At 43.0% G+C, this 18,772-nt stretch overlaps 1 protein-coding gene across 1 annotated transcript in view; it reads left to right on the top strand.

Annotated features, from left to right (window-relative positions):
- The window catches only part of LOC121861232 (BTB/POZ domain-containing protein kctd15-like), a gene marked incomplete in the record, with an annotated part of 88,998 nt that extends 77,926 nt beyond the window's left edge, over nt 1–11,072 (top strand). The window contains 4 exon segments of the mRNA XM_042358882.1: nt 6,131–6,336; nt 6,569–6,732; nt 9,276–9,430; nt 10,815–11,072. Of these exon segments, the coding sequence (XP_042214816.1) occupies nt 6,131–6,336; nt 6,569–6,732; nt 9,276–9,430; nt 10,815–10,968 (679 nt within the window).
- Between the last annotated feature and the right edge of the window lie 7,700 nt (nt 11,073–18,772).

The raw sequence follows: 18,772 nt of genomic DNA, 5'->3' as shown, positions 1-18,772 counted from the left end.
AGGAGGAGGAGGGAGGAAGCAAGGAGAGAAAAGAGGAGGAGGAAGAAGCCAGAAGGAAAAAGAGAAGGAAGGAAGGAAGCAAAGGAAGGAAGAAACTTGGAAGAGGAGGAGAAGGGAGACTACGGAAGAGCTGGATAGTTGAGAAGTAGAAGGGAGAAGGAGGACCGAATTAAGACAAGGAAGGGGAGGAAGAGGCCGAATTAAGGAGCAATGTAGGAGGAGGAAGAGGAAAGACCGGATTAGGAAGGAAGCTAACAGGGGGAGGAGGAGGAGGAGGAGGAGGAGAGCTACAGTGAGGAAAAGAGTGAGGAAGTGGAGAAGGAGAGGGCTGGTAAACAAGAGTGAGGAGGAAGAGGAGTTGAAGGGGGAGGAAAGGGATGGTGAAGAGGAGAGTGAGGAGGAGGAGAAGGAAGGAGGAAGAGGAAGGGGGCAACAGTGGGTAGGAAGCTAGGAGGAGGAGGAGGAGGAGGAGGAGGGGGAGGATTAAAGAATGGGAGAGAGAAAGAGAGAGACACTCATTTCTTCACACCCTCGGGGACGCCTCTGGGCACCCCTGGCTCTGAAACGAGAGAGAGAGAGAGAGAGAGAGAGAGAGAGAGAGAGAGAGAGAGAGAGAGAGAGAGAGAGAGAGAGAGAGAGAGAGAGAGAGCCTAGTAAGTACTGTCATTATTCCTGTGTGATAATGTGAGTGTAGGGGAGAACACTTTCATCCATACACCTCTACACCTCTCACTCCTGACACACACACACACACACCTCTCAGTCTCTCACCTCACCTCTCACTTCCACACCTCACCTCTCAGTCTCTCACCTCACCTCTCACCTCCACACCTCACCTCTCACCACTACAATAACCTCTCACCCCATGACACTTACCTGTCTCTTATTATACAATTCCAAGCCGCTCAAAACTACAGGACAAGGAAAATATATGGAAATAAATTAATATTTACTTACTAAGTCTTAAAATATAGAGACAAAAATACGATGATATCTGATTTTCAACTTACTATACATAATCACTTACACGTACATGTACACAGGTCTAATTTCCCCCCAAAACGGACACAGGTTAAAGATATATCAGGATACAACAGGGAGACAACTTTTTTTTTTCCACGTGGGAGGAAAACTGTTAGCAAGGTGTGCTAACTAATGAACCAAGAACTCGTCGGCCAGGTAAATAATTAATTAAGAAAGGTTATTCCCTGTGTTACCTTAATGATTGACAGGTGATGCGACGCTCGTGATGTTTTTTTTCCAGGAACATATCATTAACGTCACCTGTATCCGTGAATAGATAGAACCAATTTATGTGGACATTTGAACTCCTAAACTGCCCTCTTAAGCACCAATGGCGACCCTCTTAGCTAAATTACTCCCCTTGTTGTTGTTGTTGTTGCTGGTGGTGGTGGTGGCGGCGGGAGGAATCATACACCTGGCTCAACAAAGATAAGAGTATAAAATGGCGTCGAAATTTCTCTAGACTATGCCATTCGTAGAGTTACCGGGCGACTTGCGACTTGTTATGAAATTGTAACACACGGGATTAACCTCAGTAATCTCTCATGCATGGTCAATATTACCCATAATTTAACATAAACAAAAGGTCATATAAGTCAACATAAAACTAAGTTAAGTTGATTTTTCATTTTTAACAAACATTGAAATACCCAGACAGTAATTTTTTGTTATAAAGCGGACCATTTTTTTAATGATATATAAATATTTAAATAATAACGTGAGTCTACTGTATACTAAGGATATATTTTTTCCACTTACGTTAATCATACAGCAAACTAATTGGATTATATCTAACTACGCCGAGGATTATATTTTCACCACACAAAATATTCTCTCAGTATGTTGAAGGGTTCTGATTGGTTGCAATTGTTTACGTGAGATGATTTTTGTGTTGGGTAGATTTTGATCAAACTGGGCAGGCAGGACCGAGGCTAGCAGCTGATTGCACACACACCGTTGTCGAAGATGGAATGGACCCGAGCATACTTGATGAAGCTGTGTGTGTGTGTATGTGTGTGTATAGAGGAAAACACACACATACATACAACCACACAGTGATACCCAACCAACATCATATGCCTTTTCAACCATGGTCAAATCGACTTCCTGTTCATCAATATCTGTACTGGTTGCGTTATGTATATATGTACACTATTTATATACCTACACTGATTACACTGTGTACACGCTGATGCATTATTCTGTCCATAAATGCTTCGGATTCACGAGTCTGAATCTCAGGGTTCGGGGTTCAGGATGAGAGACGACAGGATTTTAACGTACGACTATACAATCTATCTATCTATCTATCTATCTATCTATCTATCTATCTATCTATCTATCTATCTACCTGTCTGTCTACCTTAACAAAATCCAAGGCACCGTTTACCTCTCGGACAGTCGATAAACACTCACTCACCTCCTTCCACACACACACACACACACACACACACACACACACACACACACACACACACACGCCACTCCCTGTATACAAGAAAGACCCGGGGATATAATGTGTACTAAAACCCAGGTTAAATATGTGATGAACTCAAGCAATGGGCTCTCGTAACACACCCTCAATATGAAATTCAATTGAGGCGCTTTCTTGCCCTGTGCCTCCCCTCCCTTCCCTCCCTCCCTCCCCATGCACCTCCCATCTCCCTGGAAACAGAAAATGTCACCCCCTTCCCTCCTGCCCCCGTCAACTTACATATACAGTATATATTCCTCCTCCATTCTCCACCTCCCCTCCCTAAATATATACCATGTTAATCAAGGATATTTATATACTCTGTTTATTCTAGAATAAAATCCCAGTATGGCTGAAATAAACTTCGCCATTTAACACAAGTTGCACACAAGGGCTGACCCCCCGCGGGCTTCTCTTTCCCTCGGCACGAATCGCTTAATCGCATATTTTCCACCCGTTAAACCGGACTCGCCCTTAATCTTGTAAATGGCATGGAAATTGTCGAGGTGCGCCCAAGTTTCTCTCTAGTGTTCCCCTCCCTCCTCCTCCCTCCTCCTCCTCCTCCTCCCCTGTTTTACAGCGTTTGTTCAAAGTTGGGGCAAACCCACGCCCCACAAACTAACCACCCGACAAAGACAACCTTCCCCTCCCCAATGAAACAGGTGGTCCTGCAAACAACGCTATCAAGGCATCACAAACAACGCCACGCGAAGGCATCACAAACAACGCTATCAAGGCATCACAAAACAACGCTATCAAGGCATCACAAACAGTAACGCGTTATCAAGGCATCAAACAACGCCATCGTGGAAAAGTACCCACGAAAAACAACGCTATCAAGGCATCACAAACAACGCTATCAAGGCATCACAAACAACGCTATCAAGGCATCACAAACAACGCCATCGTGGGCGCAAAGTACCCGCCAAACAACGCCATCAAGGCATCACAAACAACGCTATCAAGGCATCACAAACAACGCTAATAAGGCATCACAAACAACGCTATCAAGGCATCACAAACAACGCTATCAAGGCATCACAAACAACGTTATCAAACCCCATAACAAAGGTAAACACACAAACAACAGAATAAACAAGACACAAACAACAAACACACACCAGAGACCTGATGGCTTTGGTGTTTGTTATTAAGATACTTGGAGGTCACCAGGTCACCGCATGAAGGTCACAGGTCACTGGTTACAGGTCACAGATCAAGAGTCACTGTTACAGGTCACAGATCAAGAGTCACTGTTACAGGTCACAGGTCAAGAGTCACTGTTTACAGGTCACAGGTTAAACATTTTGGGATAGGTCAGGAATAAAGTATTATAGATCATGGATTATGAAGAGAGAGAGAGAGAGAGAGAGAGAGAGAGAGAGAGAGAGAGAGAGAGAGAGAGAGAGAGAGGTTAATTTGAGACACCCCCCACCGCCGCCATCCCCCCAAAATAACAAATAAAAAAAAATAAATAAAAAAATAAATAATAAAAAATTCTTTTGAATCATGAAACTTTTGATCCGAGAAACATAGCATATGACTGTCTAAAAACCTCATGTTAACCCCAACGGGAAAAAAAATCTTCAAAGTACACGAAAAAAAAAATCCAAAGACAAAAAAAGTGAGAAACTACCAGAAAATGCATCGGGTAGATTGAAATATTGAAGAAAAAAAAATATTCAAAAATTCTGATAAAAAAAAAATGGATTATGATGGGCAAGATAGTATACACGAATGTCAAACTGGGTCATGGGGAAACTTAAAATTGGTTCATCGTTCACCTGACGTCCACCTGTAAGCTTGTGGGAAAAGTAAATTAAACACTGGGCCCATCAGCAATAAACACAAAGTCGCAGAATGAAAGAAGAAAGTCCTTTTAAAACGTCGAAAAACTATCCACACTAATACAAAAAAAAAATAATAAAAATGTAAGATACTCAAGACAAAAAATTGGAAAGTGTTAAAAAAAGTGGATATTCAGCCCTCCAAAAAATACTGTATACAGATCATGAAAGTATACTCAGCCCTCCAAAAAAACTTCTCAGTTCTCCAAAAATGTCTCAAGACCAGGAGAGAAAACCACGAGAAGAGAGGAGAAAAAAAAATGGTCCCCAAAGAAGAGTGGTCTTTGGTCTTTTGAGGACCTAAAGGCTTAAGAAACCCTTAGGTATGAGGAGGAGAAGGAGGAGGGGGGAGAGGAGAAGGAAGAGGAGGAGGAGGGGGAAGAGGACGGGAAGGAGGAAGGAAGGAAGGAAGGAAGGAAGGAGGAGGAGGAGGAGGAGGAGGAGGAGGAGGAGGAGGAGGAGGCAAGGGGAAGAAATGTTGAAGAGACATTGGATAAACCAACTATGATCTCCAGGACCAAGTCTTAGCCCCCACTTTCAGACCCAGCCCGCAACCTCCACCACTAGCCCCAGTCCCTATCTTCAGTCCCAGCCCTAATCCACTCCTCTAGCCCCGGTACCCACCTTCAGCCTTCACTTGTGGTCTAATTCCTTAGCCCCATCTTCAGCCCCAACCACCAGTCCCATTTCTGGTCCCAGCTCCGACCTAAATCCCCCACCCTCAGCCCCGCCATCCCCAGTCCTCGCCCTCAGCCCCAGCCCCCAGAAAACAGGCGGAAGAGAAGAGGAGGCGGGGATCGCCCGTGGGTGGGTCGGGGGGCCTCCGGGGGCGGGTCGGGGGCCCCGGGGGGCAGGAAGAAGTAGGTGGATGAAAGCATCCTGGCCCCGGGTTGTTTGCCCCGACCAAATTGACATTCTTGCAATTTGACTGACTTTCTCGTGGATTACGAAAACGAAAGGACAGCTACAGGGCTCCGAGGAGGAGGAGGTGAGGGGAAGGGGTAGGAGGAGGGGGGAAATGAGGAGAGGGGAGGGGTAAAAGAAGGAACGGAGGGGGGGAGGAGGAGAGGGAGTATGAGAAGCAGGAGAGAAAGAGGGGGAGGAGTTGGTAGGCGGGGCAGGGGAGGAAGGAGTTGGGAGGAAAGGAGAAAGAGAAGTGTAGGAGGAGGAGGGGCGTTAGACCGGCCAGGATCAAGTACTGGAGGACAGTGTTAAGGTCCTCGTGGTCTCCCTCACTCACTGCCCCCCGCCAGTGCGCCAAAGCCCTGCAAGAAGAGGATCAGCTGCTCCGTCCTACTGTTACTTTAATATTTTAATAAACTGCCAAATGTGTTTGATGTCAATAGAGGGAAGGCGACCGGAGACGTTGTTTAGTCTGTCCATATCAAGACACAGCAAACACAAAATCACGTGGAAACATGAATTTCATTTTGCCGTCTCCTGTGATGAATTCTTATAGGAGTGAGGAAACGATACCGCAGGCAGAAAGCGGACGAACGTTCGTTTGGTGTAGCTTCCGTATGTGTGTCACTACAAAGTGGCGGGGAACGCCAAGCGTGATTGACTACTCGTGCTGGCAGTAATTTTATGGTACGAAACTAAGAGTTACGACCTTAAAAACATTATAAATAACGTACTCTTTAACTGCTGACTGTACCTGAGCTAGTGGACACAAGGGAACCTACACCTCCACTCCACATATATAGTCACGTATTCATTCATTGACTTATATTATCCAAATTTTATATAAACTAGTATATTAAAGGCTTATGTTGTCTCCCTACAGGTTCCCGGAGAGTAGACTGGCGCGGCTGTTCAACGGGTCCATCCCCATCGTGCTGGACTCCCTCAAACAGCACTACTTCATAGACCGAGACGGCAAGATGTTCCGTCACATCCTCAACTACATGCGTCACGGCAGGATGCTCCTTCCTGATGACTTCACCGACCACGACCTGCTCTTGGAGGAGGCCAGATACTTCGAGATTGACGGTAAGTCCCCGACCATTCACGCCGGGCCAGTGATGATAGTGTCCCCAAAAAAACTATATTGCAAACATTAAACAAAAACAGTGAAAGCAAAGTAACACCGAATGTTTTAAAGTCTTGTTTGTTTACATTTTCTGCACTTCACTACCACTACAACTTCCTCCCACCATTACCATGACCCCACCACCACCACCACCACCACCACTACCATTACGACGCCTCCCTCCCCCCGCAGGTCTGGTGAAGCAGGTGGAGGAGATGAAGAAGGCTCGTCAGGAGTCCCGCAGGTCGTCGTCATCATCGTCATCAACGTCACAATCGTCGTCACACTCCTCGTCCCTCAGACACAAGTCCCTCGTCAACGGCATCAAGAAGGAGGACGAGAACCAGGGCTATGATGTAAGTCTTGGCCTTATACCTTCTACCTTATGCCTTATACCTTAACCCATTACCATTGATAACGACAACAAAGATAATTATAATTCACCGTAAAAATAACTTCAATAACATTATAATAAAAAACTAATAAAAATAACACTAATGATCATAATAACAACAAAAAACAATAATAACGATAATAATAATAACAATAATAATAATAATAATAATAACAATAATAATAATAATAATAATAATAGCAAAAAAACAATAATAACACTACTCAAGGTAACAGTTACATTATGAGACAGCCAAAAGAGTGTTAACTATCTGCACTGTTTACGGCTGCAGGGAAACAACCTACCTCTCACACGACTCACCCGGCCGCCTCAACACTCACCACATGTAAATTAATATAACCCTTGAAAACACTCCATTGCAATCTTAAATATTTCCCTTACTGACCCCTCTCCCCCCTACCTACCACCCGTTAAAAAAAACCTATTGTCGTGAGAATTTATAACAAAAGTAAAGTTTTTCATTGTAAAAATTTGGGAGACTTTATTATCGAATCTACACCCCCCCCCCTCCTTGACCCCACCTCGCCCTCTCCAATGAATAAGAATATTTGGTTCTGTTTATATCTGGCAAACAAAAACAATGACAAAGAAACAATAACAATTAACAAATTCAAAAATAAAATGAATATAAAGAATTCTTAAGTATTTACACCTTAGGCAGCGATTACATTATACAAAACCTGTATCAAAGAGAGTTCCCATTAATGTATTTTTTTCATAAATTGCATAAAATTGTAAGTAAAAGAAAAAAATTACAGTGTTGGTAAAATCTGCTTCATCAGTCGTGTTATAAATATGTTGGATGAACTCTGAGATTGGCTGGGGGCGAGGGGGGGGGGGGCGGAGAGAGGAGGGGGCGGTCAAGCTTGAATTTTAGCTCAATACAAGACCGATGAATAACTCACAGCTTACCCCCAATCTAAGCTTAAAAACAGGCAGCTTAAGAGAGAAGAAAATTATAAATAGAAAGTAAACCTAACTAACCATTAAGAAAAAAGAAAGTCGACAGTCGTAATTAGAAAAGTTTATATCTCCTTTTTTTTAAGTGAGGTAAATATACCTGTAGTAATATTGACCAACAGCTACGATACTCACAACGTCCTGTACGATACTTCTTCCTGAAACACTGTAGCTGCTCCTATTGGTTACTCCAGTCCAGAAACTGCTCTCATTGGTTAGTTCAGGCCGGAAACTTCTTATTGGTTAGTGCAGGCGGGAAACTGCTCTCATTGGTTACTGCAGGCCGGAAACTATTTTAATTGGTTAGTCCAGACCGGAAACTGTTCCTATTGGCTAGGCTAGGCCGGAAAGTGTTCTTATTGGTTAGTCCAGGCCGGAAAGTGTTTTAATTGATTAGTCCAGGCCGGAAACTGGTCCAATTGGTTGGTCTAGGCCGGAAGTGTTCTCATTGGTTAGTCCAGGCCGGAAACTGTTCTCATTGGTTAACCCAGGCCGTCAACCCCCAGATAAAACGTCATGTGTCCGGCAACCATTCTGAGTGATTGCGTCAAACCGGCACCCGTCAGTGGAATAATATTATGACGTTGGCGGTAACCGGTAGGATTAGTTCATCATCCGGTCGAGGGCATTTACTAGTAACCGGTAGCGACGGATTCCGTTTTCTTTAACGGTACAATATTTTTTTACAACGTTACGAATTCCTGAAAGTCCCAGTGAATTTGTGGCCATGTTTGTGTAAATGTGGCCATGTTAGTGAGCTTGTGGCCATGTTAGTAAACTTGAGGCCATGCAAATGAATATATACTTATCTTGGTGACAGTGTGGTAATGTTAGTAACATATGGCCATATTAGTAACCGTGTGGCCATATATATAATAGTGTGGAGATGTTTCCCTAAGGTGTGGCCAAGACGGTGAAAGTGTAACCATGTCGGTGAGAAAGAATTACAGTAATGGAGCTGTGTTGGCGATAGTAAGGTCGTACCGGCGATAGTAAGGTCGTACCGGCGATAGTAAGGTCGTACCGGCGATAGTAAGGAAGTATTTCATAATTAAACTCAACAAGAATTACTTACCATTGGTCATTGACTGCACTAACTTACACTCGGAAAAAAAAAACATTCCCACGAACAAAAAAAATATCATAAGTTAAGTCATGTAGAACGGCAGGAGACTGACTCAACACAACCTAAAAATACCTGTTAAAAATTTGTATCCAATAATTTTCTGAGACTTAGAAAAATATATATAATTTTTCGCCTATCAAAATATCGTAAAAAAAAAACAATGAAGGAACGCCAAATATTAATGTGTGTGTGTGTGTGTGTGTGTGTGTGTGTGTGTGTGTGTGTGTGTGTGTGTGTGTGTCTGTAAACGCCCATATCCCCCATCTTGACTACAAATATCCAAATACTCTTCTCTTATTTATCAATCTTTTTCAAACGTCCACCACCACATCATCTATATATGCCTAAGACTTCCCTCTCTCTCCTCCTCCTTCTCTACCCACATCTTCCTCCTGCAGGTAATCGCCCTCAACATCTGCCCGGATCTGGGGGAACGGGTGATGCTGTCGGGGGAAAGGTGTGTCATAGAGGAACTCTTTCCCGAGGTAGCTCAGGCCATGATGGATGCCCGCTCCTCTCTCGCCTGGAACCACGACCATCGCTTCATCATCAGGTATCTTACTGTCTCACGCGAACCATTTAAGCAAGGGTTCGTGATTGAGGTTCATATTGGCTTTAGAACCACCAGGAATGTTTCATAAGTGAGGTTTATTATCTCTAGAAGGGTTTGTTTTCAGGTTCTTGTCTCTTTATCTCTCGTCAGCGTTTAATCTCCCAAGAAAGATTTATTGTATCTCTGTCTCTAGAATGAACCTGAAACTATAAACTAGTTCATAAGTATAACCAGTTCTCAGTATAACTCCAAAAGACTTCTCCTAAAAGAGCGTACGAAGTTGTGTTATAATACAGCTGAAATCACAACACCCATAAGGCCACTTCACTTCTGTGGTAGTTAGTTACAGGTGATTGCAACAGGATCAATATTTAGGTTGAGGTTCTGTCCCTGTGTGATTGTTGAAGTATGCCCTTGGATATAGTTAGTTCTTATATAGTGGATATATTTCTCAGATGGTGGTTATACAGTAGTTCGATATAGTTCTTAGATACTGAATATACTACTCGATTCATCCCTCTGAAGAGTCTCTGAAGAATTAACACATGAAAGAAAGTCTTGGACACACCCATCATATATAAACAAGTGCCCCTCTCCTAACCTCTCCTCCCTCTCCCAATCCTCTCCCTCCTCCCCTCTCCCCACCTCTCCTCCCCTCTCCCCACCCTTGTGTATTCTCGATCTCATGTCTCGACAGAATTTCTCAACGTGCACAAAGGCTCTCTTGAACTTGTTTCATTTTTAAGCAAAGAAAGTTCACTGACAATACCCGAAGGACATTTTTATTTCATACTCTCCGGCAGCAATACATGGCGGGGCTTTTCATCGGTTATGTTAATCTTGTAAACATTAGCAAGTGATGTTAAGGGTAAGAATAGCGGGATACGTACGACTTATTAATATAAATACAGTTATGTATATGATTATGTAACACAAACACACAGAAAGAGAGAGAGAGAGAGAGAGAGAGAGAGAGAGAGAGAGAGAGAGAGAGAGAGAGAGTTAACCCCTTGAAAGCCAGTATAATGCCAATGTACACGAGGCAGTAAAACCATTCAAAGGATTTTTTTGTTTATTTTTTATTTATTTATTTATTTTTTTTTTTTGCTTCCGAGTCCATCAACATTTATATCCCATACAGAGCAAAGACAATATGTGACACGACTCGGCTGTAGGTCATCCTTCACCACCACATCTTGAAGGCCAGAACCATAAAACAGTCAGGGGGGGGGGCGAGTGTCTCATGAACCAAAACAACAGATAGATTTCTGTATGACAAAATGTTATTCTTTTCTTATGTGAGTTAAAAGTTATCTCTCAAAGCTCTCATGTTTATGTTGAACTGTGTCTCTGTGCCTGACCAGATCTTCTCCCCCTCCACCAGGTTCCCCTTGAACGGCTACTGCAAGCTAACGTCCATGCAGGCTATCCAACGCCTTCTCAACGCCTCTTTCACTCTCGTCACCAGCAATGGCGGCGGGGTGGAGGGCCAGCAGTTCTCAGAATACCTCTTCTGTAGGCGCGCCGTGCCCCTGTGATCACGCCCTCCCCCACACCCTAGATAGAACTACAAAACAAGAGAAATGTAGAAGAGACGAAAACGAAAGAGAAATAAAGAAAACGAAAGAGAAATAAAGAAAACGAAAGATAAATAAAGAAAACGAAAGATAAATAAAGAAAAAGAAAGATAAATAAAGAAAACGAAAGATAAATAAAGAAAACGAAATAGAAACAAAGAAAACGAAAGAGAAATAAAGAAAACGAAATAGAAATAAAAGTGAGAATGTGAAAAAAGAGAGAGAGAAATTCCAAGTAGTGGAAGTGTGACATAGATATAAGAAATAAAATAAGGTACAGAAGTAATAAATGATGGCAAGAACAGGAATTGATGAAGGAAATAAGAGAAGACATGGAAGGAGAATAAAGGCTCATGTATGTGTTTCGTGGTGAAGTGAAGTGATTACGAATAGAGGTGGCATCTTAACGTCGCCTTGAGAGAGAGAGAGAGAGTGAGAGAAAAAGAGAGAGTTATACCACGTCCAGTCCACAAGTTATTCTGTTCAATACTCGCCCCTCGTTCATTCCAAGTTCCCATTTCATGAGAGAAAAAGAAACATTAATTAAAAAAAATACAAGGAAAACTGAAAACTTGTATTGGTCCACTATTTTTTGGACAGAGTATTGATTCAAAGACAAATCCCCAAACAAAAGTTAAAAAAATTATAAAAAAATAAATGTAAAAAAAAAAATCCCAAATCCTTGGTGGATGAACTGGTGAACTGAGTATAAGGTTTTGATATACTGGTTATACTAAAATAAAATTATATAAGATGTTTTTTACGACGGTTTTAACGATAATTATGGTAGTTAATATATATGGAAATATTGATGTTCACTACCCTGTTGATTGTGATGATACGTAACAGTAGTTGTGGGGAGATCATCCAAGATGGCTGATGTTGATACTAATGATACGTGAAGTTGATACTGACGACTGTAACGTTAATACTGATTGACTGTAACTGTTTATGCTGGTGATTGTAAAATGATGTTTCGTGAGACTCGTGTTCCCGGGCCCCGGGTTCAACGTGGATTCTTCTGTGCCATGCTTTGTTTACAGCACTGTCGTCGGTACCTGCTGCCTCACTCACTGCTCCTGTGTTCTCACCCACTGCACCCCATGCTGCTACGCCCCATGTTGCTACACCCCATGTTGTGCTCACACTCACTACACACCATGTTGTACTCACACTCACTACACCTCATGTTGCATCAGATCTCACAACATCCCCATGTCGTTACACTCCTTGCAGAAACACTGCATCACATGTTGCACCACTACTACCCCCCATATTGCAGTGACACCATGCCTCACATTGCACCCTCACATTACATCTTACATTGCACACCTACACTCACTACACTCGATGTTGCACACACTCCCATGTTGCACCTACACTCACTACACCCCACGCTTCTCCTACACACTTCTTACTGACTGCTAAATGTTACATCAGCTTCCTAATTAAAGTCAACCAAAATTTTACACCAACACCACTTGGAGTTCTAGACGCCATATGGATGGACTTGTCGTAAAACACAACCAAAGTCAATAACAGTAGAGACGCCTTCTAACAGAGAACATGACCAATATCCCGTGAAACAATTTTCCTCGTGTCATAAACCCATTAACAATTACTAAACTTATCCCTTGAGGGCCTAAAATTCCATCATTGGGTAATGTTTAATTATTCAGACCTTAATTAGCACCGTGACGCATTTTCGACGAGAGTTATTTGATGACTGACATCGAGGGATGGAGTATGGAGGAGACCCAACAAGGAGGAGGAATCAGTCATGTGTGGAGAATGTCAACATGTGAGTGATGGATCCTAACCACTCTCACTCAATGACGTAACAAACTGAAGACGTAACTTAATTAAATTCACCAGACTGACTGACTGACTAAACCTGAATGACAGCAGACTCAAAACAGTCATGGCCTTCGCTACACTTAGCCCAGGGGTGGCTTAAACCCTTCACAACACGTGCACACAACCTGTACTGAGTGAGGTTGCAGACGCCGTCCTCAGAGACGGTCTCGTGAGCCCCGACAGTGTTCTGCCAAGTGAATCAGGATAACAGCATACTTTTAGGGAATATTTGTAAAGAAATGATTTTAGCTTAGAGTTTTGGGGACGTGTAAGAGGGCGAAGCATGCTGAGTTGGGAGAGAACAATCTTCTGGTAAACCCTCTAAAATGGATTCTTTTTCTATTAATCTAATAACTGTTGTTTTATTAACGTAAAACATGAATAATGTTTAATCCAATATGACATTTCATCTGTAATCCTCGACTGTCAACAAGAGAGGAAGACACTAGCAGCGAGGCGTCGGTGTGGCCTCGTGTTTACCAGAGACTTTGTTTACTTCCAACTCAGCTGACTCTTGTCTTCTCTATGCGACCCTTCAGAGTTTTATTGTGCCATACTTAAAAGGAGGCTGACCACTTGGGGGCGGGGTCAGTCACCCAGCTGATGACCCACGGGTTCTTTAGGCATCAAATAATCGTTTTATATCGTCAAACTGATACATGTAGAAGATGCACAACCCCGAGATTAGTCCTCCCTCAGCTGTGTCGAGGAACACACTACCCACGGGTATGTCCATCTTCATCATCCAGGTGACACCTCATAATATGTCGCCTCTTTATAATTTTTTACTATCTTTCTCGTCCCGCCAACTGGCTTGACCCAGCCCTTAAGCCTGCCCTCTCACCTGCCGCCGGTGACCCCATGACCCGTGACCCTCCGAGGTCAGGTCAGGGCGCAGTACAAAACAGAGGTCGAGGCAGGTCAGTGTCGCCCCGTGAACTAATGTACATAAGAATGGTGATGTCAATTTTTGCAAGAAACATGTTGGTAACGCGAGACAGGGCCACTCACCAGAGGGGTCACAGCCTCTCGTAATATGGTAACAATATTGACCAGTTTTGATTGGTCAAGTTTTATGCACGCTGAGAGTGATGCCGCAGTTTCCAATATGTTTCTCGCACGTCTAGGTACCACCACAGAGTGTCTCCCGCGACCATAGAGATAGAGATGAGTCCAACGTCTCCACAGCCCCGTTGACTAGTATCTCTTAGTGAATCACTGGGCCTAAACGTTAACTTTCAATAACTCAACCGATATATCTTCAAGGATAACACTACCATTAAATGGATCACAGAACAGTCACAATATTAGGTGAAGGAACAATAACAAGTGCAGTAAATTCTTCAGCAGTTCTACTCAGCGTCTCCAGAATACTGTGGGTTATACCTTCTTTCAGTTGAATTATCACCCATCCTTGTCCTTAATGAAAATATCATCTCCTTGCTTAGTTTCAGTGGTGACCCACTAACACCATCTCATGACTTAATGTAATGTTGCAGTTCGTGATTGAATAGATTAGTAAAGTATAATTATATATACATATATATATATATATATATATATATATATATATATATATATATATATATATATATATATATATATATATATATATATATATATATATATATATATATATATATATATATAGTTTGTTATGTTCTGTCTCTTATCTATTGTGTTTGGCCACAGTGGCAATGTATCACAGTGTAAAATTTCTCGTAATTCCTAGTCACAGTATAAAACAAACTTCAGTGTTCTGGTGTAGGGAACAACACTGTCAAGACTGTCCTATTTTTGCGGTACAAGTAAACTTTAAGTACATAAAGCATCAGAGGTGGAGGAAGGGGACTTGTGGCTCACTCTGTGGTCTCGAGGGAGAGATATAATTGTTTCCTATGTAAGTACGAACCAGCGCCAAGCGAGCATCCTTGTGGAGGACGCTAGTACACGCCCGGGGTGCCTGGGGAGGGCGTCCTGCTCTCTGTGCTGCGGCAGAGATCAAACACCTCTCGCCTATTCACCCAAGAGAAACATCATAATACCACAGACTAGTTCAATAAATACTGGCTCTATTTACCACCGTCATTATTCAAAACGTTTAAATTTAGTTTGTGGTTCAATATATTTTCGTGTTACTTTGTTTACTTTCACGACTGATATCACTTGTTTCCTTATTTATCAAGTTATTTGGCCCAAATTTAACACAGATATCAGGAATATGAATTCAACTAACATGTGGTTAATAACTAGCCAGCAGCAGAGCACGGGCGAGGTTCCCCCCAGGACATCCCAGGACGAACATCTGGCTATGAGCAACACACCTGTTACTGTGTCACACCTTTATGACGCCACTGATAACACTACAGCACGGAGCACCACCTTGGCTTCGTGGAGCTCGTGTGGTGTTGACAGCCAGAGAGGAGTTGAGCGTTACTGGCGTATATATATACCTGAGGACTTGGCTAGTTTGTCGAATGAATCAACATGGTGCCATAAGGTAGGCAAGCTAACAGTCCTGATTGACCCAGAACACGTGACATTAAAACACATGTGGCTACAACACGTGTGAACATAACCACGTGTGTGAAGCGCTAACACATGTGTGACGTTTGTTGTTTATAACTTATCACTCCTTTATAAATATAAATAAAAAACTTTGCTATCTGGTGCGGCGTCCGATACACAGTTGTCCTTCGAGAAGAATTTTCCTCTGAGGTGACGATAAGGAAAACATGAATTTTTCCCGTCACAGAAGAGAAGGACCTGACACGTTTCGGCCCAATACCACCATTACCCCAGTTTCATGTCCCTGTCCTTGGTCAATCAAAGTGCAAGGGAGAGTTTTCCTTGCTTTCTGTGATACGTGTGTATATTTTATACTAACCAGTCAAAATTCTCATTAGCTATAAAGAGAATAACGTCATTTTATCTCGCAGGTGAAGTGTTCCACTCATCTTCAGGAATAGAATAAATTTATGTCAAATTGATGTTTTTCTTATTTTACTCAAATCCTCCAACGTTGTATTATTATTTAACTATATATTAAGGCACAGAGGCACTGATGTATAGTTACTGTGTTATAGTCACAGAGGCAACACCGGGTTCGAACCTTGATACCTATAGCACAGTTGAGTGGCGCAGGGTGGTGTTGCAGAGTTCAGTGTTATACTATAGCAACACCACCACCATAACAACAACAACAACACCATGGCAACAATACCACCATAGCAACAATATCACCATAGCAACAACACCACCATGGTAACACCACCATCATAGCAGCATCACCATAGCAACAACACCACCATAGCAACAACACCACCATAGCAACAACACCCCCATGGCAACAACACCACCGTGGTAACACCACCACCATAGCAACAACACCACCATGGTAGCAACACCACCATAGCAACACCACCACCATAGCAACAACACCACCATAGAAACAACTCCACCATTGCAACACCGCCATGGTAGCACCACCATAGCAACAACACCACCATAGCAACACCGCCATGGTAACACCACCATAGCAACAACATCACCATAGCAACAACACCACCATAGCAACATACCACCATAGCAACAACACCACCATAGCAACAATGGCAACAACACCACCGTGGCACCACCAGCAACAACACCACCATGGTAGCAACACCACCATAGCAACACCACCACCATAGCAACAACACCACTATAGCAACACCACCACTCAACTCCACCATTGCAACACCGCCATGGTAGCACCACCACACAACAATAGCAACACCACCGTGGTAACACACCACTAAATACACCACCATGGTAGCACATAGCTACCACCACCATACAACAACACCACCATAGCAACAACACCCCATGGCAACAACACCACCGTGGTAACACCACCACCATAGCAACAACACCACCATGGCAAAATAACACCACCACCATAGCAACACCACCACCATAGCAACCACCATAAAACAACTCCAAAACACCGCCATGGTAGCACCACCATAGCAACAACATCACCATAGCAACAACACCACCATAGCAACAACACCACCATAGCACCATAGCAACACCACCACCATAGCAACAACACCACCATAGCAACAACACCACCATAGCAACACCGCCATGGTAACACCACCATAGCAACAACATCACCATAGCAACAACACCACCATAGCAACACCATAGCAACACCACCATAGCAACAACACCACCATAGCAACACCGCCATGGTAACACCACCATAGCAACAACATCACCATAACAACAACATCACCATAGCAACAACACCACCATAGCAACAACACCACCATAGCAACACCACCACCATAGAAACAACTCCACCGCAACACCGCCATGGTAACACCACCATAGCAACAACACCACCATAGCAACAACATCACCATAGCAACAACACCACCATAGAAACAACTCCACCATAGCAACACCGCCATGGTAACACCACCATAGCAACAACACCACCATAGCAATTACACCATTGTAACAGCAGCAGCAGGTCCATACAGTAGTTGCACCACCATAACAAAACCATCAACACCATAGTAGCATCACCACGACTACCATAGCAGTAACACCGCAAACACCATAGTATCAACACCACAATAACATCACCATAAAAACAACAGCAATACCACAATCACCGTAACCAAACCACGACAATCATAGCAACACTACCATAACGGAACCACCACCACCATCACAACATCACTATACCACCAACATCACCATACCACCAACACCACCTGCATAACACCACATCATATCACCACAACCAACACCACCACACTACCAACACCATCACACCATCACACCATCACACCATCACCATAGTAACATCTGCAGACGCCAACCTCTTGAAGGGAGATAGTGAAACGTGGCGTGGTGTGCCCGTAGGCTTCTCAGGCTCCAGCATCCGCCCGGAGATGAGACACCGCCAGCCAGACCACCACACAAAACTCCCAAGTAGAATTAAGGAGGAGTGGCAGACGGAGAATGTGAGAGAGAGAGAGAGAGGGGAGGGAAACAGCACAAAAGACGGAAGGGAAAAGAAGACTGAGTGATAGAATGAAATAATAATGGGAAGGAAAAGATAACCCAAACAATAGGCGCGAAGATTGAACAAAGAAATAAAAAGAAGAATGCAGTCAAGGAAAAAAGTACGGAGGAAATAGAGGAAGAAAATAGGAACTAGAGAGGAAAGAATGATAAAGAATGAAAGAATAGCATATAATGAAAGAAATAGAAAACAGGAAATGAAAGGAAAAAAGATGGGGAGGAGGAAGGGATAGAAGGAAAAAGCAAACAGCTGAAATAAACAAAATTAAATTACTGAATGGATGAATAAATGAAGGGAAAAAAAAACAATGAAATTAAAAGAAAAAGAAAAATTAAAATCTAAACACATGAAGGAAATATGAAAGAATACTGGAATAAAATGTGGACTCAAATAACACAGGCGAATGGAGAATAACAAGAAAATGAAAGATAAACGGTTGATCAAGAATAAACGAAAGAAGAAGAAAGAGAATAACAGAGGAATGAAGAAAGGGCGAGTGAGATGTGAGTAGGAGGGAGGAGAGACATAGAAGGGCAGGGGAGCAGGAACGAGAATAAAAAGCAGAGGTGGCAAAAGTGAAGAACGAGGGAGATGGAGAGAGGGAAAGAGGCAGACAGGCAGACAGACAGACAGACTGACAGACAGACAGACTGAGAGAGAGAGAGAGAGAGAGAGAGAGAGAGAGAGAGAGAGAGAGAGAGAGAGAGAGAGAATAAGCAACAAGCAAGCACGAGACGTAAACAGAAGGAATATTTTAAATGCGAAGGAAAGTGTAAATAATAGAAGCACGGGAGTGGGGAAGAAAAAGTAAATAATGGAAGAACA

The sequence above is a fragment of the Homarus americanus genome, unplaced genomic scaffold (genome assembly GCF_018991925.1).
Source record: "Homarus americanus isolate GMGI-L3 unplaced genomic scaffold, GMGI_Hamer_2.0 scaffold21314, whole genome shotgun sequence".
In the NCBI taxonomy this organism is placed as follows: domain Eukaryota; kingdom Metazoa; phylum Arthropoda; class Malacostraca; order Decapoda; family Nephropidae; genus Homarus; species Homarus americanus.
The sequence above is the reverse complement of the archived record's forward strand: the minus strand, read 5'-3'. Positions and strand labels throughout refer to the sequence as shown.